The sequence below is a fragment of the Heloderma suspectum genome, chromosome 17 (assembly GCF_057233095.1).
Source record: "Heloderma suspectum isolate Gila_16-S chromosome 17, 16-S_ref, whole genome shotgun sequence".
NCBI classification, from domain to species: Eukaryota; Metazoa; Chordata; class Lepidosauria; order Squamata; family Helodermatidae; genus Heloderma; species Heloderma suspectum.
In genome coordinates this window covers 7,736,506-7,762,166 of record NC_139474.1, presented here as the reverse complement: position 1 = coordinate 7,762,166, position 25,661 = coordinate 7,736,506, and the positions used below count along the sequence as shown (strand labels likewise).

Genomic DNA, 25,661 nt, shown 5'->3' with positions numbered 1-25,661 from the left:
CTGGATGTTGGAAAATGGACATTTAGGTGTCAGACATAAAGGGAAGAAAGAAGGCGACAGGCTCCCTTCTCCTTCCTGATATGAGGAAAGGGTGGGAGTTGATAGGTGGTATTTTGGGGGGCATACATCTCCGGCTATCAGCTCCAGGTGAGGAAGGTAGCCAGGGGGATTGGGGTGACTGCCTTAAACACAGGAGACAGACGAGTCACGTAAGTATGTCAGCTGACACAATATGGGGTTCAAAAAACTAAGATCATGGCATCTGGCCCCATCACTTCCTGGCATACACAAGGGGAAGAAATGGAAGCAGTGACAAGTTTTATTTTCTTGGGCTCCAAGAGCACCGCAGACGGTGACTGTAGCCATGAAATTAAAAGACGCTTGCTCCTTGGGAGGAAAGCTATGGCAAACCTAGACAGCATAGTAAGAAGCAGAGACATCACCTTGCCGACGAAGGTTCATATAATCAAAGCTATGGTTTTCCCAGTAGCAACGTATGGCTGTGAGAGCTGGACTATAAGGAAGGCTGAGCGCCGAAGAATCGATGCTTTCGAACTGTGGTGCTGGAGAAGACTCTTACGAGTCCCCTGGACTGCAAGGAGGTCAAATCAGTCCATCCTAAAGGAAATCAGCCCTGACTGCTCATTGGAAGGATGGATACTGAAGCTGAAGCTCAAATATTTTGGCCACCTAATGCGAAGAGAAAACTCCCTGGAAAAGACCCTGATGCTGGGAAAGATTGAAGGCAAAAGGAGAAGGGGACGGCAGAGGATGAGATGGCTGGATACCATCACTGATGCAATGAATATGAACTTGAGCACACTCCGGGAGAGAGCGGAGGACAGGAAGGCCTGGCGTGCTATGGTCCATGGGGTCACAAAGAGTCAGACACAACTTAACGACCAACAACAACAACAACAGAGTCTGGCAGCTTTAAAAGGTGTTAAATTGTTCATTTTTCCTTCCATTTGGCTGAAACAGAAAGGTTAGAAATCAGCATAAAATATTTCATGGGGGCTTCTGCGGTTGTCCTGAGGCAGGGTCTGAAATTTCCAAGTGTTAACACTGAGGAACTGAGGCAACCAAGGCACGCTGGCTTGTCAGAAAGTTGTCTGCAAGAAGTCTGTAGGGACGTGGGACATGCAAGGCCTCAATATCCTATGGAACTTGAGCTTCTGCGCTTCTCCGGTACCCCCTCCCCGCCAAAAAAACCCTCATCCCCTTCCAGATATAGGCCCCTTCTTCCCAAACAACAGAATTTGGGGGAGCTTTTTAACATTGCTTCCCCTCCACCCATTCCTCTGTTCTTTAGATGACCGTCCAAGCAAGCAAGCATTTATCACTCAGTGCTCTGATGGCCCCATGCACTGATGCTCAGAAGATGTGTTTCTTGCGATCTGATTCTCTTAAATCTGTCCTTTCTAAAAGCACTTTTGTGTGCCAAGGCTGCAGAGCAGATTAGGAGCATGTTTATTAAACCAAAGTCTAATTCCCATCATCAGAATAATCTGATATAACTTATATGATTACTGGCTCCTGTGTCTTTCATGACACCTGATATTTGCTTCTATGCCTTTACACTGATGTCCTGCTCTTTCTGATACTACAGCTGTGTGTGTGTGTGTGTGTGTGTGTGTGTGTGTGTGTGTGTGTGTGTGTTGAGAGCCCACATGGTGTAGTGGCGAGAACGCTGGACTGGAAGCCAGGAGATCCAGGTTCTAGTCCCCAGTCGGCCGTGGAAGTTCACGGGGTGACTTTGGGAACGTGACAATCCATGAAACTCAGATGGAACAAATTTTACAAAATCCATACATCCCTAGTGATGGTATATGTCAACAGCCAGGATGAAGAATTGTTCCCATACAACTGGGCCTAGATGCTTGGAAGTGCATGACAATTCCTGCACTGGATTCCTGCATTGAGCAGGGGGTTGGACTCGATGGCCTTGTAGGCCCCTTCCAACCCCACTATTCTATGATTCTATGACATGATTCTATGAATTCATGCAGAATGCAGTCCAGAATTTGTGTTACTGGATCTGATATTTCATATTACTGGACATAGGCTAAGTTTAGTAGCCCCTATGATTTTGTTAAATTATATTTGTGAATATTCTCTCCTTAAGAACGTAAGAACAACCCCATTGGATCAGGCCATCAGCACATATCGTGGCAGCCATCGTTCAGCTATATGTTCTAGCTGCCAGTGCTGATATTGCTTGTAGTTCTGGAAGATTCTTAATAATTCAAGGGGTACACGAGTGCCCCTTTAGTTAAGGTGAGTCACCATCCAAAGGTTCTGCCATTGTAAACCTCAAAATTCTGTTGCTCATATAAATGACGCCTCTTAAGTTAATAAGCTAATGATCTACCCAATGAGGTCTACAACAGTGCAAAATTTCCAACTGATCTCATACAAATTTCCACAGGTACAGCAAGTGAAAAAGTGCTGAAAACTGAGACAGTTGCACGTCTTTTTTGCCAAGCTGCAGCTCAGCCCATCGTGTATTTGTTTCAAATTTTGGTGAAAAGCACTGATGTACATTATTCTGGCTTGTCGAGGCGGTGCGCCTTTCATTGGTTTGGCGATGCTCTGAGCACCGCTTTGTTCTGGGAACGTCCGTGCATGTTCTTCAAAGCTCCTTCAATTGTATAATGATATCTAGCGAGTGCTGGATCTTAGCCTTTATCAGAATGGCACATTTCCTGCCAGGACATCTTCTTTAAGGTAGAGGTCATTTCATGGTCATCCCAACCCTTTTTTCTTGCTATTGTTGTGATGGCTCTGAACCCAGAGGAGCCAGGTGAGAAAATTCTCAGCCCTCTTATCCGTGCAGGTGCTATTTAGTCAGATTTTTTCCTTCAGTTCATATCTGGGCTGAAGCTCTGTTCTGTTCTTTAGTCAGCACCTTATCAACAGTCGAAGGTCTTCATCCAGACAACTTCTTTTTTTCTCACTCTGGCCTTGCAGAAAGCAAGATTAAAGCACAATAAATTGCATAGTATTCCCCCCCCCCCGATGCATGCTGTTATTCAGCTTTCACAGCCTTTAGGTTAGAGATGTTACATTGCCATAACATCAAAGGTTCTGAGATCCCAAGCCCAGTCTCCTTGCTCACAAGTCTGGGGTCTACTTGCACATGGTTCTGGCATCTGGAATATCAGTCTGGGGTCTACTTCTGGGTCTTCATAGGTCTTTGTTAGGCCACCTGCCTATTTCAGGACCAGATTGGCAGTCCGTAGCTTGTTCAGGAACCCATTGGAAACATTATTTAATCCAGAGCTGGTATCAATGGTAGGCATGGTCAAGGAACTGCCAAGGGCCCACATCCCAGCAGAGGTCCATCAGCAAGAGTCCCTGGTGTTTTTCCTCCTCTTCACCATTGCAACCAGCTTGTTCCCCTGTTTCTTTCTCTGGCCCAGGCAACAGTGGTGGTGAGAAGGAGGAACAGGAGCTGCTCACTGGCTCTCAGCCTGTCAACAAGCAAGTGGTGGCCGTGATGGGAAACTGCCTCTGCTACTGGAGGTGGCATATAGCCATCAGGACTAGTAGCCCTTGATAGCCTTCTCCTCCAGGAATTTGTCTAACCCCCTTTTATAGCCATCCAAAGTGGTGGCCATAGCTACATCTTGTGGAAGTGAATTCCATACTTTGACTCTGCGCTGTGAAAAGAAGGACTTCCTTTGATCTGTCCTGAATCTCCCACCAATCACATTCATAGGATGACCCTGGGTTGTAGTGTTACAAGAGAGGGAGAAAAACGTCTCCCAATCCACTGCCTCCACACCATGCGTAACTTTGTACACCACTAACATGTCTTCCCTTACCCGCCTCTTGCTCTTTTTCCAGAGCATTTCATAGCTCTTAACATATCAACCACTTTTTATTTGTTAGTTAATTGATTAAAAAACTAACATACAGAAAATAGAAAGTATAGAAAAATGTTTACGGTATCATATGGGGAGGGAATAAAGTATTTTTTAAAACACTAATTTTATTCTCTAGCTTCCAATGCTGGCATTAGAAGATTCTTAATAAGACATTATAGCTTTATGGGTACTGCATGCTGATAGTTTTATTATGATGTCTATGACTTTTGTTTCTGTCTTCCAAGGTATTAGCTATCCCGTCCAATTTTGTGTCATCTGCAAATTTGATCAGCATTCCCTGCACCTCCTCCTCCAAGTCATTAATAAAAATGTTGAAGAGCACTGGGCCCAGGACTGAGCCCTGCGGTACCCCACTCGTTACCTCTCCCCAGTTTGAGAAGGTCCCATTGATAAGCACTCTTTGAGTCCGATTCTGTAGCCAACTGTGGATCCACCGGATCGTTGTTTCATCTAGCCCACTTCGAGCTAGTTTGCTCATCAGGATATCATGGGGCACTTTGTCGAAAGCTTTGCTGAAGTCGAGGTATATTATGTCTACAGCATTCCCACAGTCCACAAGGGAGGTGACTTGATCAAAAAATGAGATGAGATTCATCTGGCAGGATTTGTTCTTGACAAATCCATGTTGGCTTCACGTAATCACTGCTTTGTTTTCAAGGTTTGACAGACTGATTGCTTTATCATCTGCTCCAGAATTTTCCCAGGGATAGTCAGGGGTGCCATGGAAATCTGGCAAACTCAAAAAGGCCCAAGTTTCCTGGTGATTGACATCCCTAGGTGGTATATTCAAGCTTTCAACTTGATCACCCAGCTAGGAATCATTCTCTTTCAGAGCAGAACTCCCTGGGTGGGACCTGCCCAAGACCATTTCTGTTCCGTCTCACTTCAGTTCATTGTGTCAGCTGCTAACATGAAGAAGATACTCCTCTCTCTTCTTGTCCTTGTCAGCCTTTGGGGGTCTCTTGCACAAGAAGGTGCGTGATATCTTGAACTACTTAACATGAAGGATAATATACAAATAATTCCATCAAAAGGTTCGCAACAATTTCCATACGTTATGAAAATATGTTATACAATTTCCATATGGTAGTAAGTAACATTAACATATGTTACGTACCATTCCATTCAACTTTTCCCTGCATATATTTTTTAGGATGGCATGTGTCTCAGCAGAAACGTGCATATTTTCCTATGAATGAATTTGTGTAATTCACAAATTCATTCATGTAATCCACAGCCTGAGGAGGCCGGTCCGCAGTGGACTCCACAGATCAGATTCTTAGAAATCTGAACTCATTTTAGTCCGTCTTGAATTTCTCCAGCATCCCTAATTAGAAGAAATGTGCATTAAAATGCTTATGAATGTTCATGTGAACTTTAAAAGAAAAGGCTGGAGAAATTCTCAAGCTTTGAGATGAACCAAACCTAACTCTGGAAAAATGTGAAATGGAGAGGACCCAAAATTGACAGCTTTGTCCGTTCCTAGTGCTAGCATTTCTAAAATTACTGAAAGCCTCTCCTCTCTCACACGCACACACATACACAAACACACACATTCTTTCTCTCATTCTTTGCTCTCCTGCAAGAAGTGGGGGGAGCAATTCTATGGCCCCCAAACAGAGTCTGAAGGGCCGTAAGACAGTGCTCCAACCTTGGAGGGGGGAATCCATACTCTGCTGCCCTCCCCCTCATAGCTGGGGTGGAAAGAAGCACACCAGCTGGCTTTGAGGACTGGGAAGCAAAGATCACCTCCACCACTCTTCCTGGACTGCATTGGCTGTTTGAATGCCTCCGGGTTCGGAGAGTGCACCCTTGAGAGTGCAATCCATAAGTTTGTTATTGTTCAGTCGTTCAGTCATGTCCGACTCTTCGTGGCCCCATGGACCATAGCACGCCAGGCCTTCCTGTCCTGCGCTCATTCCCGGAGCGTGCTGGAGTCCATATTCATTGCGTCGGTGATGCTATCTAGCCATCTCACCCTCTGCCGTCCCCTTCTCCTTTTGCCTTCAGTCTTTCCCAGCATCAAGGTCTTTTTCAGGGAGTTTTCTCTTCGCATTACGTGGCCAAAATATTTGAGCTTCAGCTTCAGTGTCTGTCCTTCCAATGAGCAGTCAGGGCTGATTTCCTTTAGGATTGACTGATTGGACCTCCTTGCAATCCAGGGGACTCGTGAGAGTCTTCTCCAGCACCGCAGTTCGAAAGCATCGATCCTTCGGCGCTCAGCCTTCTGTGCCCTAAATGCAATTAATAAAGGAGGCTGCAAACTAAGACTCACTATCCCCCACACCGTGCTCTGGGCTGACTCGGAGAGTGAAAAAGAGCCAAAAGTCTGTTAAGCTGCTCCATGCCTGTGCAGGAAGATTCCCAAGGAAAAACTGAAAGTTGATTGGTTATGGGAAATTCTTGACCAAAGAATGAGACGCGGTGATTGGCTAATGGTGTTCTACTTGATGCCCATTTCTTCCCTATCTTCTTTGGTCCCCTGATGGCCTGGGCAAGGGGGGATTATGCTCATATAGGGCATCCAGGCAGTTTGGTATCCCTTGCCTGGTGTGTGAAACCCTCTCTGTGTCTGTGCCTGTGCTCTGGCAGTGGGGTTGGGGGAATAAGTGGCACATACCCCCACATTGGAAGACTCCCACTTGGAGGAAACGCTGGAGGACCAGGAACCACCCACCACCAAAATGCCCAGTATCTGGGAGTAGACCAAGAGGATCCTGGGCCCTCAGGGGTGACTACCCCCCAAACCCTTGGGAGAGAAACCACCTGAAAAGCAAGAACTCAGAAGGAGCACGAGACTGAGCCAGAGGCCTCCTAATGTGAAAAGGCACATAGGAGGCTTGGTCACGAGGAGGACTTGTTCAGTTACAGCCACTAACAGCTCACAGTGGAGACTTGGATGTGGCTTTGACAGCCTCTGCATAGAAAAAGCAGTGTAAGGCTGAGAATGTTGACCAGATCTTCCTGAATCCAGCTTGCTTTACCTTGACTCTGGACTGTTTCCTTGACTGATACTTAGTGTGAATTAAGTTCTGAACTTAACTCTGATCCTCCTCCTGCGTGCTCCTTGTCTCCTGTGTTGCCTTGGGACCTTGTTGCATGTTACCTAGACTAGACTCTGACCCTCCTCATGCCTGTTCCTTGTCTGCTGTGTTGCCTTGGAACCTTGTTGCCTGTGACCTGGACTGTTGAGACCTGATCCTTGCTTGTGTTGACCACCTTGGTTGTGCTGTCCATCACATGTAGGTTTTTGTTTTGTTTTTTGCCTGATCCTCGCCACCTTGGAACTCTTGGACCCTTGAGCTTGCAATTCCTAGGGCCAGACTCTAGAAACATGACAGGAAGAAAGGAGAAAGGAGAATGCAAAAGCTCTGTTGATTTTGTGGGTGGGAAAATTTGATCATTGTACAGGTTGGCTTGGCAGGAGAGGTGGCTGGGTGTGTGTTTCAGTGTGTGTGTATAACATAGCACACAAGGCCGGAGCAAATTAAACAATTAAGGGCACCGCCCTATGCATGTTTAGACAGGAAAAAAGTACTACAACTCCCAGCATGTCCCAGCCAAATCCCATGCTGTGGCTGGAGAATGCTGGGAGGCGTAGGACTTATTTCTGCCTAAACATGCATAGGACTGTGCCCTTAACTGATTTGGGGGTTGGGCTGGATGGTTGCAGGAACATATACAAGCAGGGATCCAACTACCCACCTCCAATGAACAGTCCATTTCTGGGCCTATGACTAGAAGCAATAAACATTTTTGTACTGTATATTGATTAGAAACAATGTTTACTATATCTTGTGGGTTGTTGTTTATTCGTTCAGTCTCTTCCGACTCTTCATGACTTCATGGGCCAGCCCACGCCAGAGCTTCCTGTCAGCCGTCGCCACCCCCAGCTCCCCCAAGGTCGAGTTCATCACCTCCAGAATATCATCCCTCCATCTTGCCCTTGGTCGGCCCCTCTTCCTTTGGCCTTCCACTTTCCCTAGCATCAGCATCTTCTCCAGGGTGTCCTGTCTTCTCAGTATGTGGCCAAAGTACTTCAGTTTTGCCCTCAAGCGAGCAGTCTGGCTTTATTTCCTGGAGGATGGACTGGTTTGATCTTCTTGCAGTCCAAGGCACTCTCAGAATTTTCCTCCAACACCACAGTTCAAAAGCATCTATCTTCCTTCGCTCAGCCTTCCTTATGGTCCAGCTCTCGCAGCCATAGGTTACTACGGGGAATACCATTCCTTTAACTATGCGGACCTTTGTTGTCAGTGTGATGTCTCTGTTCTTCACTATTTTGTCAAGATTTGTCATTGCTGTCCTCCCAAGAAGTAAACGTCTTCTGATTTCCTGGCTGCAGTCAGCGTCTGCAGTGATCTTTGCGCCTAGAAAGACAAAGTCTGTCACTGCCTCCACGTTTTCTCCCTCTTTTTGCCAGTTATCAGTCAAGCTGGTTGCCATAATCTTGTGGGGGTGGGGGTTAGGTTTAATTGCACCCCAGCTTTTTCACTTTCTTCTTTCACCTTCGTCATAAGGTTATCTTGTGGGTGAGGGAGAGGATAAAGTATTACTTAGAGACTAGTCTTTTCTTGTCCTTTCCCTGCTTCTAGCTTTGACTTTGCTGGCCATGCTACATCCTGCTAGTTCTGTTTTGAAATCTTAGAACTTTTTATCTTGAGCAACTCTTTTTAAACATCCTGCCTAACAAGCTTTAAAACAAACAACTTCTGCAGTCCTAAAGGTCTGTAGCCTAGGATATTTCAGCATCCTTCCACACCCCTTCTCAGCTCCGGGACATATATTGGATAGATTTTGAAGCTTATTCTCTTGCAGAGCAGGAAGCCCTGAAGAGGTGTAGTTTTGAGAGCTCTTCTATCTCGCTTCGGTTCATCTACAGTCGTCCATCATGAAGAAGATGCTCCTTTCTCTCCTTTTCCTTGTCAGCCTCCTGGAGTCTCTTGCACAGGAAGGTAGGTGACCTACAATACTGAGATGCATAATATGTAGAGTGATCTGTCCAGGGCTGGTAGGTGCCGCTGGGTGCACCTCCTTTACACTTATAGCATTTAAAAAACAAACATATTTATTAATTTGTAGCATGACACTTTCCAGGTCAAGATCTACAGCTTGTGTTTAGAAGAGGATGTTGCTTTTTAAGGATTATTATCTCTTTAAAATGTTTCTTGGCTACCTCTCAGGGCAGAAGCCCTCCCAAGGCATCGTACAACGATAGAAACACATAAAACCAGTACAAGAAAACCTGCAACAACAGCAATCACACCAGGGGAAGGGCAAAGTAAAATAATAGCTGGGTTCATAGAGCACAATAACTCACACTCAGTGTTGAGTTTGGGGTGAACTGTGGGTTGTCATTGAACCATGGGTTGTCACTGAAACGTGGTTTGTTGTGTTGTCTGAACCCAGCCATGCTAACAAACTGTGGTTTGTTAGCCAGGAACAAACCATGAAGAGAGCCCATGGCTTGTTGCTGGGTTGTGAACTGTGAGTTGTTCATGGTTAACAAACTCAAGTTCTTCATGGTTAACAAACCATACAAATCAAAGCAGGTTCTGGGTCTGTTTTGACCTCTCCTTGAGTTTGTTCTATGTCCTGCATATATCCTCCTCGTCTGGCTGTTGGGGTCTCTTGTCCAGAAAGCTGGCCACCATGATGAGCCATACAAGCACGCCATGTGTAGTTTTCCACATGACCCAAACACCCCAGTTGGGTATCACATGGAGATGATCAAATATATTGGGAGGGAGGGGATTTCAGGGGAGGGGATTTTTCCCCCCGATGCAAATCCTTAGATTGAAATTTTAGATGGATTGGGGCTTGGGTTCCATACAAGGCTGCTTCCTACATTCCTAATATCTCATGATGTGTTCTTGTTCTCCTTTTGCTTGTTTTGCTGCTATTTTATATCCTGGTGTTTTCTAGTTTGTTGTCATTTTGTCGTATTTTGGTCCCTTTATGTGTGTGCTTTTTTCCCAGTGAAGTGCCTTCATAATGGCTTCTTGAAGGGTTGTATACAAAGCAATTGATTACACAAGCACAGAAATAAACACATCGTGCATTTGGTTCTGCTTCTCGCCCACTGCCACCAGTAATAATGGAGATGGCAGGGTTGGATCAGAGCCCATAGAGCCCCAAAACAGTTCTGATTCTGAGGTAGAGATAGAAACCGTGGGAGAGGAACCCACGTGCTGTTCAGAGGCGCCGCTGGAGGGAGAGCCCCTCCCTCCTCACATTCCTGAGAGTGGTAGCGACCCTGGCAGGCAGGGGGAGGGACAACTGGAGCTTCAGGATGCTAGGCATCGGCAAATGGACAAGCGGGAGATGGAGGGTGCCGAGAAGAGGTGCTCAGCCCGCTTGGCACGATGACAACAGCTGCGCCCCGATGCCCCACGGGAAAGGGGTGGACTTTCGCCTCCTAGCCCTTAAGTTCAGAGGCTTCCCACCTTTACCCTCCAAACAGAGATCAACTGATTCACTAAGGCTAGAAACCACAAGTAGGCAGCTCTCTTAAGTTTCCCTCATTAGGCTCATGCAATTAGCATCTGTAAGCGTCATTAGATTGAATGGAAATAAAGCCTTGGAGAAGAGACCTATCATTTGTGTGTTGATTCTGGCTACTTGAGGACTTCAGAAGACAGCAAGGGCACTCCTGACAGGAGCTTTCATTTTGCATAGGGATGTACGAAATGTACTTACCTTTCCGCGGATTATGTTTATGGTGGGGGGGGAGGCGTTCCGTCCCTCCCCCCGGAATCCTCGATGGGGGGGAGGCACTCTGTCCCTCCCCCCCAGAATCCTCGATGGCCGGCTGTGCTCCGCGGTGGCTCTGCAGAGCAGCCGGCCAGGCCCAGGCCAGAGCCGTCCGCAGCTGGATTTCCGGCCGCGGAGGGCTCTGGGTAAAAAAACCAAAAAACCGCGTACACAAATGGCAGCGGCTACGGCCGCCGCCATTTGCGTTCCTTATTTTTGGCTGTCTTAGTCTACATAAATATTTACGTAGACTATGACGGTGAAAATAAAGGGGAACGCAAATAGCGTAGGGGCGTTATTTGCGTCCCTTTTTGATTCGCCGTTTTAGCCTACATAAATATTTACGTAGGCTAAAACGGCGAATCAAAAAGGGACACAAATAGCACCCACTACGCTATTTGCATTCCCCTTATTTTCGCCGTCTTAGTCTACGTAAATATTTACGTAGACTAAGACACCAAAAATAAGGAACGCAAATGGCGGCGGCCGTAGCCGCCGCCATTTGCGTACGCGGTTGTTGTTGTTTTTTTTACCCAGCCATGATAGGCTACGTAAATCTTTACGTAGCCTATCACGTCATGAAAAAAAAAAAAACACAAGTCTGCAAATGGCGGTGGCGGCAGCCGGTCGGAAGACCAGCCGCCGCCGCCGCCGCCACCCGGAAGATCCGCCCCAGGTAAGTCTCGTCCCGGGGGGGATCCGCGTGGGGGATCCGCAGGGGGGGGGGTGGCAGGCCGTTCCGCTACAGATTTCGGGGGGCCGAATGCACTGGCATTCGGCCTCACCGAGATCAGTGGCGGAATTCTCTGCCATCCCTAATTTTGCATCAAACACATCTGCTATGGAGGGTGTGGCTGTCTCTCTACAGATACCATCAATGTCCACTTATTGATCATGATATGCAGGCAAGCTTCATAGAGGCCAAGTAATATCACATGGACTGCTCAGATCTGCTGCTGTTAAGGGATTTCCTGGATGGACTCCCTGTACTTCACCCTTTTTGCCAGAACATGGCAGTGAAGTACGGGCTGAATCCCATCCTGACAATACACAGATCCCAGGAGATGCTGTTAGGTCTGGTTTTGAGGCACAGCAGAATGGTGGTATAGGAAGAGGACCCTGAGATATCTGTCCATAAGGATGCAAAATGGGTCACTTTCACCCAGTCCACTGGAGCTTTGATCTGAGCCAACAGATCTCTTCTTGCATTCTTGCACTGTGCAGAAGGTAAGAACATAAGACCCCTGCTGGATCAAGTCAAAGGCCTATCTAGTCCTGCAGCATGTTTTGGGTGTTCCCAGAAGCCAACCAGATGCTTCTGGAAACCCCAGAAGTAGGACACAAAGGCAGAAGTGGCCACAGAACAAACCCAACAAAGAGATGCCTATACTCCCATGTGAGAACGATATTGTTTGCCTCCCCACAGATCTACAAAGCAAGGTGGTCATTTTCCCAGTGGCATCCGACACGACCGCTGTGGTTTTGAATGCCCCGCTGCAGCATCCGTTGACCAGCTTCACAGTGTGCCTGAGACACTACACGCTCCTGGACCGTGCCTTTGGCCTCTTCTCTTACGCCACCAGGACGAAAGACAACGACCTCCTCCTCTTCAAGCCCAAACCCAACCAATACAGCCTTTACGTGGGGGGTTCCGTTGTGACCTTCACCATTCCAGGAAGACAGGCCTTAAAACCTACTTGGGAGCACATCTGTGTGAGCTGGGAATCTGCCACGGGGGTAGTGGAATTGTGGTTGGACGGGCAACCCTTGCCCCGAATGGGGATGCAGAAAAGTTACTCTATAAGCACCGAAGCATCTATCATCCTTGGGCAAGATCAGGATTCTTTCGGAGGCGGCTTTGAGATCAACCAGTCCTTTGTGGGAGAGCTCACAGATGTGTACATGTGGGACCGGGTGCTGTCCCCTGATGAAGTGGGCCTTGTCCGGAATGGCCACATGCTTTCTAACTATCTGATTAACTGGAGATCGCTACGTTATGAGATCAAGGGTTATGCTATTGTGAAGCCTTCCCTGATCTCTTCACCCTGCTAAAGGTGTCCATGATCGCACATGGACTAGTATTCTCCTTCCTCAGTGTGCTTCCAATAAAAGCTTGAATTTTACTCACTTTGCATCTTATAAGATTGTTTTTATAGCCCAAGGGAGAATTGTGCAGGTGTACTCTTGGGGGTAGTCAACAGGGCTCAGAGCCTTAGTTCTGCTTACTCTGAAATCGGAGTGGGGGACACTTTGGAGAGCAACGAGGGGCTTCATTCTTCAGGGTGAAGGCAAAGGTACTAAAAGAGTGGGGCCTTTAACTGGTTTCAAGGTAGTGTGCCACATATAGAAATCATAATAAAACAAGCATCTGATTATCAAAGAAAAGACAAGGTCTCATAGCGCATCACTCCCACTCCAGAATCTTCCTCCTCATTTTCAGCAGCAGCAGCCCCACATGTCCTTTATCTTGGAAGGCAGAGATGAAAATGCACAATGGGGTCAGTAAATCTCCAAGATGAGGTGATACCGGAGCAGTTTCCAGGCTTTCAGAAGCATTTTGGAGCACTTCCTAGAAGAAAGAGAGCTTTGTTTCAGATAACACTTATCTTTTTGTTTCAGATAACAGCCAATGAGAGCTCCTTCAGTGTTTCATCCAGTTCAGATGTCACGATTCCGTTTCCAAAGCATGGCTTCAAGAGCCAGCTCATGGTACTGGATCTGGCTTTCCCTCCTATCTTTTTGCAATTATGGTTCTAGCCAGCCCCCTTTCCAAGGAAATCATTCTCCATCTAGCGAGATATAACTTCATCTGTTGGCCATGCACAGCAGCTAATCCATGTGAGACACCCTAGCCCCAGGTTCAGCTCTTAGCCAAAAAGACCAGGGCCTACAGCCTCAGAAGGCACTCATATTCTACACCCCAGACTGTAGTTATATTTTGCTAGGCAAAGAAATGTCCCTGTAAATTGTAGTTTTCGTTATTTTCTTTCTTTCTTTTTTGTTCTTGTAACTTTTGTATACTCTCCTTTTTTCAATCTAACATAAGAAAATAGGATGTGTGTCTGTCTGTCTGTCCAGCAGTGCCATAGCACCAGACTGCAGAACCTAGACACCTGAAACTTGGCACACATAATAAGGTGACCCTAGGAGAGTGCACCTCAGGCCTCTTTTTTTTTTTTAACTTCAGTTAATTTTCATTAATTTAAATGTGTCTTTGCAGTTGAAGCCTGCTGTAACATCTTCATCCACTAGGGGCTGACTTCCCTAACCAGCACATAGCTTTGCAGTCCATACTCTTTGAAGCCAGGGGAGATTAGCGGGCCAAGGGACAGAGTTTTATAGCTGCCTCTGCCTCCCTGCTGTTGGGCAGCCATTCTTCAAGGGAATAGAGTGGACAGACTCTTCCTTCAGGGAGCTATAGAGGATGCCAGTCAGCATTTATTTATGTATTTATTGCATTTATATCCCGCCTTTTTTCCTCTTCCAAGGAACCCAAGGCGGCTTACATGACCCTCCTCCTCTCCATTTTATCCTCACACCAACAGCCCCGTGAGGTAGGTTGGGCTGAGAGTCTGCGACTGGCCCAAGGTCACCCAGCGAGCTTCTGTGGCCAAGTGGGGACTAGAACCCAGATCATCCAGCTCCCAGTCCAACACTCTCACCACTACACCACACTGGCTCTCACGCAGATGTGGTGAGCAAAATGTATTCAACTCTGACAGCTGTGTGAGTTTGTTTGAAGGCCTCAATGTACCTGTCACATTTCCCTTGGGCCCCCTCTTTCCTGATGCACTCACACACACAAATGGAGAGGCTTCAGTCTCAGGCCTTTAATTCATTATCAACAGGTTCATTACAGATGCAAATCCTCAAAGACTCTCAGGCTACAAAGGAATGCCTCCAGGGGATTCGAATGGGAACACCTTGCCTACAGTTTGAAGTGAGGCTTGCTGGCTAGACTAACTTAGGAAGGGAGGTCCCACCCTTCCAGTGATTCTTCCCTACGTTGCCTCTCACGCATCGCTAACCGGGTCAACTGTCTGAGCTCCGCCCCTGACGTTTCCCTCTTAGCTCTGCGCCATAGTCTAGCATCTCTTAGGTCACAGCCCCCACTCTCCTTCTCATCCTCCTCCTGGCTTCTCACAGAGGGGGGCAAGAGGGGACTTCAGGCCCAGCCATCTGGTAGTTAGTAACCTGAGAAGCGTGCCTACCCATATCTAAACTGGCTTGGGAAAATGCATCCCCCGGTTCTGGCTGTTCCTCTTCTAAATCTGAGCTGCTAACTATCTCCCTGCACTCAGAATCCTGACAGTATCAAACTAAGGGCTATTCCAAGCTGAACAAAGCTAGGTGTGCTGGCTGGTAAACTCTGTATAAGAATATGGTAGTGTAAGGCTTATTACTAGAGATCTACCAGACCAATTTTGCTCATTCTTGTTTTAAACTGAAGCTTGAGCAGTGTAGACGTGCAAAAAAAAAAAAAAGAAAGAAAGAAACTTCAAGAAGTTCAAAGCTCAAAGTTTTGGCAGCTTGAGAAGGGAAAGGGATGAGGCAAAGGGGAGGTTAATGAACACGCAGGCTAATGCATATGCTCCACACTGTGCATGAAATGTGACATGTGACACAGGGTGTGTATGCCTGTGTGTGAGCTCTTAGAACACTGGGCCAATGAAAGGACAGGCACAGAATGTTGGGAAAGGAGCTTAAGAAAAGTCAACAGTTGGTGATAGAGGAGGAGGAAGAGAAGCTGAGGAGAAAGAGCTGAAAGGACACCAGAGGGAGGAGAGAGAAACAAGAGATGAGAACAGTTAGACAATCACAAGGGAAACGAGCAAACGTATTTTCACCCAGTCATTCTCAGAGCACTAGCCCCCTCGGTGACACAGGATTTACACTAGTAAATAAATAATCATGCACACATATATCCAGTGTAAGGCCGTTCCAGATGTAATTGTGCTATAAACTGTAACCTTGAAAGGGCAAGAGGAAACGCACAGGCCAATGGTACCTTCTTGATCTCAAAACCATGACTTTGGAATGGGTTCCCTGCCTCTGAGTATAAGAACAGAATAAGAAGAGCCCTGTTGGAACAGACCAGCGGCCCATCTAATCCAGCATCCTACCTCTAAGTGGTTCGAAGCGACCACTTTGCTGGCTCTCTGGTGCACAGCTGACTCAGGGGAAGTGTGTACATAGATCCGGTCTGTGCCTTCAGAAATGACAGCTCCTGGGATGTGTGCAGTGTGAGAGAGGTAGGCATTCAGCCTGCACACCACCACCATCATCTGGCCAAATGAGTGAAGTACAGGGAGTCCAGCCAGAAAGTCCCTTCAGAGAAACTCAGCAGCTGGGTTCACACAACACAACAAGCCCACAGGCTGAGTGTGGGTTGTCTTTGAACTGCAAGTTGTTGTTGAATTGTAGGGTGTTGTGTTGTGTGAACCCAGCCATGCTTTTTAAAAAAAATGGTTTCTGTAAAGCAAGGAATGGGGAGGGGTAAAGAGAAATGTGAATTGGGTGCTTCAGAACTGATGGAATACACATGGCCATCTAAAGGACACCCCATAAGACTATTAAGTCCAGGATCTAAAATCACCTAGCTGCACCATTGTAAATAATGTGACAAATAAATGGATCTATGGATAAACTAACTGGCAACACTTTTGACTGAAGTATGCAGCAGGAGAAACACTGACAGCTGAGCCTGTATTTGATTTACTGGTATAAATGTCTGTAGCGATGGGTTAATTTCATTTCCATTCAGTTTCTCATTTTTCCAAACATAAGTTCAGTTTGATCCATTCTAAATCAATGTACAATTTTATATTATTTTTAAAGTCTGCCCAAAAATCCATATGCATTTTCATGCATGCTTGTTCCAAATGTTTGCATTTTTACAAGCTGTGTTCCCTATCATACTGTGTTTGTCTGCATTGTTTTTACGAGTGTGTCCATTATTGTGTGTCCTTTTCTGTAGCTTATGGAATTTTGTGCACATGTTTCCCTGATGCATCCATTTTTGTGTGCCTGGGGCGATGGAGTGGAGAATTGTAGCACTAAATTCAGAAAGGGGCAAATTTCGGTGCACAGCTCTGTGTCGGTTTGTTCATTGGTTCCACAGTTGTGAGTTTGGGAAATTTGCATTTAAAAATCTGACAGATCTAATTTCTCACCCATCTCTACAGTGTCTGTCATTCCAGTTACAAAACTGGGAGTCCAGGGGTAGTCGCAAATATTAGTCCTACATAGAGTATCCCCACTGAAATGCATGAGACTTAAGTGAATCATGACTCCCTTAAATCTCACTCATTTCAATGGGTCTTTACATAGCCCTATGTAGGCCCCATTGTCACATCCCCTCTTACATGATCTCTGTCTTCATCCTTAAAAATGGAGCCCCTCACTTGTTTCCCTACCCCAAGATTTTGGCAGAAAGCAGAACAAACTTTTTTCCTCCAAAACCAACCCCCCACTCCCAAGAGTACATCTGTATAATTCTCTCCTGGTTCATAAAAATGTCAAGAGATGTCAAGTGACTAACATGCAATATTTTATTGGAAGGACAACAAACCTCTTTAGGAGGTTGAAAGAACTGAGATCCGTATGACGACCTCTAATTACTGAATCACCATGAAGAACAATTACATATTTGGTAAAACAATCCCATTTTTAAAAAAAGACTGGTCCTTTGTTTACAAAAGCCCCATAGCTCAGTAAATAGGAAGCAGGAGAGGCTTAACAGAAACATAATTCTCAATCTCATAACTGAGTGCTCTCCAGTTAATCAGATAGTTAGAAAGCACGCGGCCATGACAGACAAGGCCCACTTCGTCGGCGGTCAGCACCCGGTCCCACATAAACAAATCCTTGAGCTCTCCTACGAAGGACTGGTTGATATCAAAACCACCTCGGATAGAATCCTGATCTTGCCCAAGAACAATAGATCCCCCTGCTTTTATAGCGTAACCTTTCTGCATGCCCATTCGGGGCATAGGGTGCCCATCCAACCACAATTCTACTAACCTGGTGGCAGAATCCCAACTCACAACAATGTGCTCCCAATCAGGTTTTGAGGCCAATTTTTCCGGAAGGCTGAAGGTCAAAACTGCACCCCCCACATAAACATTGTACTGGTTGTGTTGGGGTTTGAAGAGCAAGAGCTCGTTGTGGCTTGTCTCCAGGGCATAAGAGAAGAGGGCGAAGCTACGGGTCAGGAGCGTCTTGTGTCTCAGGCTCAACGTGAAGCTAGTCAGCGCCTGCTGGAACAAGGAATTCAAAGCCACAGCAGAAGAGTCAGATGCCACAGGGAAGACAAGCACGTTGTTTTCTAGATCTGGGGGGAGACAAACTGCATTTTTCTCACCTGGAAATATAGGCATTTTGGAAGCTTAATTCTAAGACTGCTTGGTCCCTTCCCTCAGCCCCACACTCTTTCCCCCCAACCACGGATCATCTGATGGTTTCCCGGCTTTTGTGCAATTTTTTCCGCATTCTAAAAAGGTTGAAATGCCTCTCAAGGCTGAGTTACTGGCAGTTGAGGCTTTAAACTCAAATATATTGGGGGTGGGGGTGGGGGTGGGTTATATCTTTAGCCCCACTCCTTTTGCCTCCAGCCCCACCCACCACTGGAATGCGGCCCCCGAGAGATTCTCCAAAATGGAATTCAGCCCTCAGGCTGAAAGAGGTTCAGCACCCCTGGACTAAATGGACTGTGGGTCCGATCCAACAGGGCTCTTCTACTGAGTGTAAGAACGTAAGAAAAAACTTGTTGGGTCATGGTTCATGTAGTCCAGCTCCAGCATCCTGCCTCTGAGTGGATGAAAGTGGCCCACGTATTGCTCTTGTGCCTGGACCACTCAGGGAGTCATTCCTATAGAGCCCGTCTGTGACTCCAAGCCAGATATGACCACAACTCCTGGGCTCTGTGGGCTCTGGAAGGGAATCAGCCTATGCATCACTTCCATTTTCTGGCCAAAAGAGTGAAGTACAGGGAGTCCATCAGGGAGCCCCTTAATAGCAACGGGCCTGAAAAGGTCAGGTGATATTACATAGCCTCTATGAGGCTTTTACCTTGGTCAGTAAGGGGACTCTAATGCTCTCAAGGAGACAAAGAGTCTCACCCCAGTAGGAGATGGTGTTGAAAGAGTGTTTGGGGTGGGCAGACATCAAATCAGCAGAATCTATATTGTTTTGTCTTAAGAGCTCTGAAAATGGCCAATCCGAGCCAGTTGCAAAATAGAGGTGAAGTTGCACCCTGGGGGACGAGGGGCAAGCAGTGAGCTGGAAGCAAAATTTGACTGTGTGGTTGTTTAATGAATCACTCTGTAGAGCTCCCACCCCCTTCCCCAGTTCAAGAAATCATGACCAAGACTGTTCATTGGATAAAAACAGGTTCATTAAAATACAATAACGAAACAACAACTTTTTTTCTTTTTTTTTTAAGCTGGACAAAATGGCAGGGGCATGGTGAAATACGAGGAAAACTGGAAACTGTGCAAGAAGGTATGTTATTTCCCCAAAAATATATAGTAAGATTCCAGTCGTCTTGGTTCTGAATAAAGGGCTGATTTAAATAAGCACCTAGGATGCTGCCTTCTCTTGGTCCATCTAGCTCAGTCTTGTCTGCACAGACTGACAACAGCTCACCAGGGTGTCAGAGAAGTGTCTTTCTCAGCCCTACCTGGAAATTCTGTGGTTGAACCCAGGGACCTTTTGCATGCAAAGGCAAAGCACATACTTAACCACTGAGCTACAAACCTCACCAAAGGCTCGTCAGATCGTTAATGCTTGGGAAAATAAAAAAGACCTTGTTCATCGGGCACCAGAAATGTTTTTTTTTTTTATTTATTGAAAAGATTTGTATCCCGCCCTATATCATTAAGATCTCAGGGCAGCATGCAGAAATGCATTCCTTCACGCACCCACGTCCCCAGCTGGGTGGAGCTTTCCATGTCGGCACCAGCAACTTGACAGTGCTCAGAAATGGGAATGTCGCCAGGGAGGTCTCTGAACACAGGCCAGGAATGCTGTGTTCTCAGCTGCATCCAAGCAGAAATTCAGTAAAGTGCATTTGGGGATGAGGATTTACACTTACCAGCCTCACATTCGAGAATTTTCATTGACTAAAAATTCCCTCTTGCCAGATCCTTCTCCCGGCCCCCACTGGGAATATCTCGATAGATTTGAGCATGTTTAGACACACGACCCGGCCATTCACTCGTGCAAAGCTACGCCTGGTTTGCATGGACAGAGCTCCCTATGGCACCTACCTTCCTGGGCAAGAGACCCCAACAGGGAGGCAAGGATGAGAAGGAAGGGGTGAAAGATCTCCATGCTGATTGGTGGCAGAACAGGCTGGATGAGAAATGGAAGCCCACACTGATGTCGGATTTTATTTGTATTGGCTCATTCCTTCCTGGATGAAACCACACCCCAGTTGTGAAACTTGGTAAAGCCTCTCAGAATTTATTCTTGGCCCAAGAGGGACAGGTAATTTCCCATTAGAGCTCTTCTGGGGACATTCCCAGAAAATAGATTAAATTATTCGGGAATATTTTTCTTCCCGTTGGCTTTCCAGCCCCAAACCCTTGATTTAAAACAGCTGTTCCGGTCTGTTCGTTTGGGCTGGTGACACACAGATGTTTGTAGATGATGGCTTACAATTAATTGCAATTAATTTTAGGATGCCCTTAATTCTTCCACTGAAATGAAATGGGCTCCAAAGCGCATAACCGTGGTTCATCCTGGTGTTGTGTTTTCCAGAACGTAAACCAGCTCAGGAAGCAGTTGGACAAGTGTGCTGTTGTATGCTGATGGACAGCAACCTGTGCTTCTTGAATGATGGACATTCACCATCCAATGGTTCTGTCATTCTGTCTTATCACAAACCTTTCAAGTAGCTCTATGGCATCAACAAGGACATGTTCAGGGTCTTCTGCCATTGTCAGAAATGTATCAGCCACATCTGGAAAATATGTCCCATGTGTCCTGTCCTGGCTGGGGCTAATGGGAGTTGTAGTCCAAAACACCTGAAGGGTGCCAGGTTGCCCACTCCTGAATTAGCTCAACAAAGGGAAAGCACCAGAGACTAATACATTACAGCTGTAAGATGGTATGCAGAGGTCTATGCAAATCCATCTCTGATCTGTCCTAGGAGAGACCCCTTTGTATCCCCTCCCGCATCTTATCCCCACAACAATCCTGTGAGGTAGGTTAAGTTGAGAAATAGTGACCATCCTATTTTCTCTCCCTTTCTTCTCCTCTTTTCTCTCCCTTTCTGCCACCTCTTTCTCTCTCTCTCTCTGTCTCTCTGCCACCTCCTTTCTCTGTCTGTCTCTCTGCCACAACTGTTATCTCTATCTCTCTGCCACCCCCTTTCTCTCTTTCTCTCTCTCTCTCTGCCACCCCTTCTCCCCCCTCTCTGCCACCCCCTTTCTCTCTCTCTCTGCCACCTCCTTCTCCCTCTCTCTCTTTCCCTCTCTCTCTCCCACCCCCTTTCTCTTTCCCTGTCTTTTTTTCTCCCACCATCCCCACCTCTCCCTCTCTCTCTCCCTGAGCCTCCCTCCATCTTTATCCCCACCCAATGGGCTGGCCAGGGGACAGAGAGATCACTAATGCCAGAAATCTGAAATGATCACTTGCAGATGGCTTCTGAAACGAGGCTGAGGAGCACATACAGCCATAGGGGTTACAGGTTACCAACCCCTGCTTACCTGTGATAAACCCTTTGGAAGTGAGGGAGACTTGAACAGAGAGGCTGCTGTTAATGGTTAAAAATGTACTGTGCAATATGTAAAGGTCATTTCCTTCTACCAAGCCTACTTTTGTCAGCATGGAAACTCCCCAGTTATGAACAAAACCTGTAATGTTCTGTATTGCTATGCACATTCCGATAGCTGAAGAGGTCAGCTGGAGGGTGTGTGGGAGGAGGAATGGAAGAAGATTCTGGAATGTGAGCAAGGCATTATGGGAATGGGCTGGAGAGTCTTGTTTAAGGGACTGAGGCTCCTCAGATTCTCTGGGTGGTGAGGCAGCCTCATCTCCGCAGTTACGCAGCTGCGCATGAGATGCCGACATGCTCCCTCATCCCCACATGAAGGACAGCAAACCATATTTCCATACGTTGAGTCATCAGCCCGTGCCTCTACTTTGAAGAACATTTGGCAGGGGATTTCAAAACTGACTGAATATTCAGATCTGGATTCGGCATTTTGATTTTGAAACGTGATTTTTGAGGAACTCTCCAAGCAATTATTTTCAAAACCACGCTCTTTAAAATGGATGACCATTCCATATTTCACTGCTAATTTCAACATGTCAACTTTTCTTTTCTTTTTTAAGCAGCGATTCGTTCATATTTAGGAACGTTGCCAGAAAAAATAACCGTCAGATTTCATGCCTTTGGACCAATTCCAGACAAGTGCAATTTACTTGGAATCGTCTTGGTATGGACACAGCCTGGCCTGACAAGACCGTATTCTTACCTCAAGCCTGCACAACTGACCTAGTTACGTGCCTTAAATTCTGTGCAGGTTTTCCATCCAAATGCACAAAGCGATGCACAGCCAGAATAAGGTTGGGGAGCCTCTTTTAGCTTGGGGGCCGAATTCCATTTTGGAGAAGCACTTGGGGGCCACATTCCAGTGGTGGGCAGGGCTGAAGGCAAAAGGGGTGTGGCCAAAGCCAATGGGGAGGGGCCAAATAGATCCGCACACTTCGGTTCCAGATGGGGAAGGGAGACTGTGCAAACGGCAGGAAAGCATCAAACATTGGGGGCCAACGAAAGAGGGTCAGGCCAGGGGAAAGGGCTGGAGAACCAAAAAAGGGTCAGGTTGGGACCCAAGACAAGCCCTAGCTTAAAACAATCAATGCTAAAATAACTACCACCGGAAAAAAGGAAAGACAAAGAAAGGGAATTCCTTGGGGAGGGCCTGTGGTGGACAACCTATGTAAGGTCCCAGGTTCAATCCCCACTATCTCCAGTGAGAAAAATCTTGAGGAACAGGTTATGGCAAAGACCCTCCTCTGCCTCAGACCCTGAAGAGTTGCTTCCAGTCTGAATGGATAATGCTGGGACAAACAGAAAAAGAGTCTGACCTGGCATAAGTCAGCTTCTTACGGGGCTAAATGCTATCAGCAGCAGAAAGATAGATGCAGATAAACGGATCTCACCAAGATGGGTGAGTTTTTGAGGTCGAGCTCATTCTGTCCCATTTCTGCACAAGCTTGGGATTGATTGATTTTTTTAAAACCATCCATACAGACATTCTTCGCTGCATGTTTTCCCTCCCATTTTCATGCTGAAATTCCAACCCCACTCTGGCAGGGAGGTAAAAAAAGAAAAGCAACAGCCTCCGTTTGAATCCAGCAGCTCTGCTATGCACGATTCTCTGTCCTTGCTGGTGCTGGTGTAAGAAAAAAGGTGACAGGGGACGTCAGATCTGTGTAGACAGAAACGCAGACTCCCAGAGAAGCTGCTCCAATTCTCCTGTGATGCGGCCTTCAAAATTACACAGGATGGGTTCAATGCTTTTGGAAAAAATGAACACCTTCATTAGGAAATCTCTAGGGAGGCAAGGGGTGGTGGTTTTACCTCTCCCCACAGCACATATGGCTGTCAAGCGGTCGCGATCAGTAGAGACGGGTGACTCCAATGTCGGTGGGCAGTGGATCCACTCTGGATTTCAGTCAGAACCAGTTAGAACTCTAAAGGAGCTATCCAAGGTGCTGGACCTATTTGGGGGTGGGGTTCAGCACCTTGGATAGCTCCTTTGGAGTTCTGACTGGTTCTGAGTCTGACCAGGAAACCTAGAACAGGTTTGCCACCCCATGACATCGGAGTTACCAGCTTCCACTGGTCATGATGCTTTAGGACTGCAATGCTGAAGGGATGCGCATTCCAGCCCATGCATCAGCCAGCCAGATGACAAAAGGCTGCTGGGGTGTGTGTGTGTGTATTTGGTAGAGTTGTGTGCAAAGGGCCTCTTGATATTCTCCACTTTACGTTGGTCAGAAAAATATGGGAGACAATTCCATCGAATTTGTCCAGGGGGAAGAGAAAGTCTCCACCATTTCCCCCAGGTAGGGCTTCCCATTGGCAGGGCTCGTAGCACAGCTTCTTGCTTTGGGGGTAGGGGTTTTGCAACAGCAGCAACTGTCTTGGCAGACCGGCCCCCCGGTTTGCAACCACCGCAAAGCAGGTGGGGGCAGTGTGGGGTCCAGCTCCAGGGATGAGGCAGAGTTCGTGCTCTGCCAAAACCTGTCCTCCCATTTCCTGAAATTTTTCTCCCCCCATGAAAGAGGCTTCCATTGTTCTGCCTCATTCGCAATCTGTTCATTTTTTAACAATATAAGAACTTAGCAAAGTTCACCAATTTCTTCATAAATGGGAGAGAATGAACTTGAAAAAAAATGTAATGTGGGAGAAAGCAAAACTTTGCCTAGACTGATTCAACACCCAACCTCTTTGGCAAATCCCAAACAGGCAATTAAAAAAAAAGTTTTCATAGAACCCCCTTGGGTCACATATGGCTGGTTGGAATGCAGTTAGACATCAGAAATCCGTACTTTTTTGAAGTTTTCAACGCAGTTCATTTTAAAAAAAGTGTCCAAAAAGGTGTACATTTGAAACAGTGTGTACAGAACAAGTATGTATATTTGGGGGAATGCACAGAGAAAGACTATTCAATGGGAAAAAAATGCTGGCAAAAAATGCATACATGTGAAGAAATGCACATGGAAAGACAGTATTCAATCAAAATGTTGCTTGCAAGAATGTGTTTATTTGAAGAAGTGCCCATAAAATATATCCATTTGGGAGAAATCTACACAAGGATGCATACATGTTGAAAACTCCACACAAAAGCATGTCTAGATTTTCACGTGGTGACCCAAAATTGTGACCCAAATCAAGAATGGGATGGGACAAATTTAGCAATGGAAAATGAGTGAAATTGCATTTGACAGATTTACCCATAGCTTATGAAGGCTGTTCTTCCTGCCCCCCGCCCCCCATGCCTCATTGTAAGGTGTGCTCTGTCACCACGTAACCTCTTATTTGAAACTTCAGAGCTGTCCAGTCCACCAGAGACGTCGGGGTGATGCTGAATTAAGGTTGCCATCTCTTTTTTGTGACAGGTTCCACATCTTTAACATCACGGTCCCCTCCATGCCGGGAATTGTTGTTGTTGTTCAGTCGTTCAGTCGTGCCCGACTCTTCGTGACCCCACGGACCATAGCACACCAGGCCTTCCTGTCCTGCGCTCTCTCCCGGAGTGTGCTCAAGTCCATATTAATTGCATCAGTGAAGCTATCTAGCCATCTCATCCTCTGCCGTCCCCTTCTCCTTTTGCCTTCAGTCTTTCCCAGCATCAGGGTCTTTTCCAGAGAGTTTTCTCTCCACGCCAAAATATTTGAGCTTCAGCTTCAGTATCTGTCCTTCCCATGAGCACTCAGGGTTGATTTCCTTTAGGATGGACTGATTTGACCTCCTTGCAGTCCAGGGGACTCGTAAGAGTCTTCTCCCGCACCACAGTTCGAAAGCATCAATTCTTCGGTGCTCAGCCTTCCTTATAGTCCAGCTCTCACAGCCATACGTTGCTACTGGGAAAACCATAGCTTTGATTAGACGGACCTTCATCAGCAAGGTGATGTCTCTGCTTCTTACTGTGCTGTCTAGGTTTGCCATAGCTTTCCTCCCAAGGAGCAAGCGTCTTTTAATTTCATGGCTACAGTCACCATCTGCGGTGATCATGGAGCCCAAGAAAGTAAAATGTGTCACTGCTTCCATTTCTTCCCCTTCTATATGCCAGGAAATGATGGGGCCAGATGCCATGATCTTCATTTTTTTAATGTTGAGTTTCAAACCAGCTTTTGCACTCTCCTCTTTCACCCTCAACAAGAGGCTCTTGAGATCCTCTTCGCTTTCTCTTCGGGTGGTATCGTCTGCGTATCTGAGGTTGTTGATAATTCTCCCAGCAATCTTAATTCCAACCTGTGTTTCATCCAGCCCAGCATTTC

At 46.6% G+C, this 25,661-nt stretch overlaps 2 protein-coding genes across 2 annotated transcripts; one reads left to right on the top strand and one right to left on the bottom strand.

Moving 5' to 3' along the window:
* The first annotated feature begins 8,699 nt into the window (after positions 1–8,699).
* On the top strand, positions 8,700–13,020 carry LOC146334357 (C-reactive protein-like). The gene is made up of 2 exons (XM_084824410.1): positions 8,700–8,845; positions 12,070–13,020. The coding sequence occupies exons 1-2, from the start codon at positions 8,782–8,784 to the stop codon at positions 12,693–12,695; spliced, it is 690 nt and encodes a 229-aa protein (XP_084680536.1). The 5' UTR covers positions 8,700–8,781; the 3' UTR covers positions 12,696–13,020.
* Positions 13,021–17,181: 4,161 nt separating this feature from the next.
* Positions 17,182–20,023, bottom strand: LOC146334356 (C-reactive protein-like). The gene is made up of 2 exons (XM_084824411.1): positions 19,913–20,023; positions 17,182–17,976 (listed from the first exon to the last, which is right to left on the bottom strand). Exons 1-2 carry the CDS (start codon positions 19,974–19,976, stop codon positions 17,354–17,356), a joined length of 687 nt encoding a protein of 228 aa, XP_084680537.1. The 5' UTR covers positions 19,977–20,023; the 3' UTR covers positions 17,182–17,353.
* Positions 20,024–25,661: the final 5,638 nt, after the last annotated feature.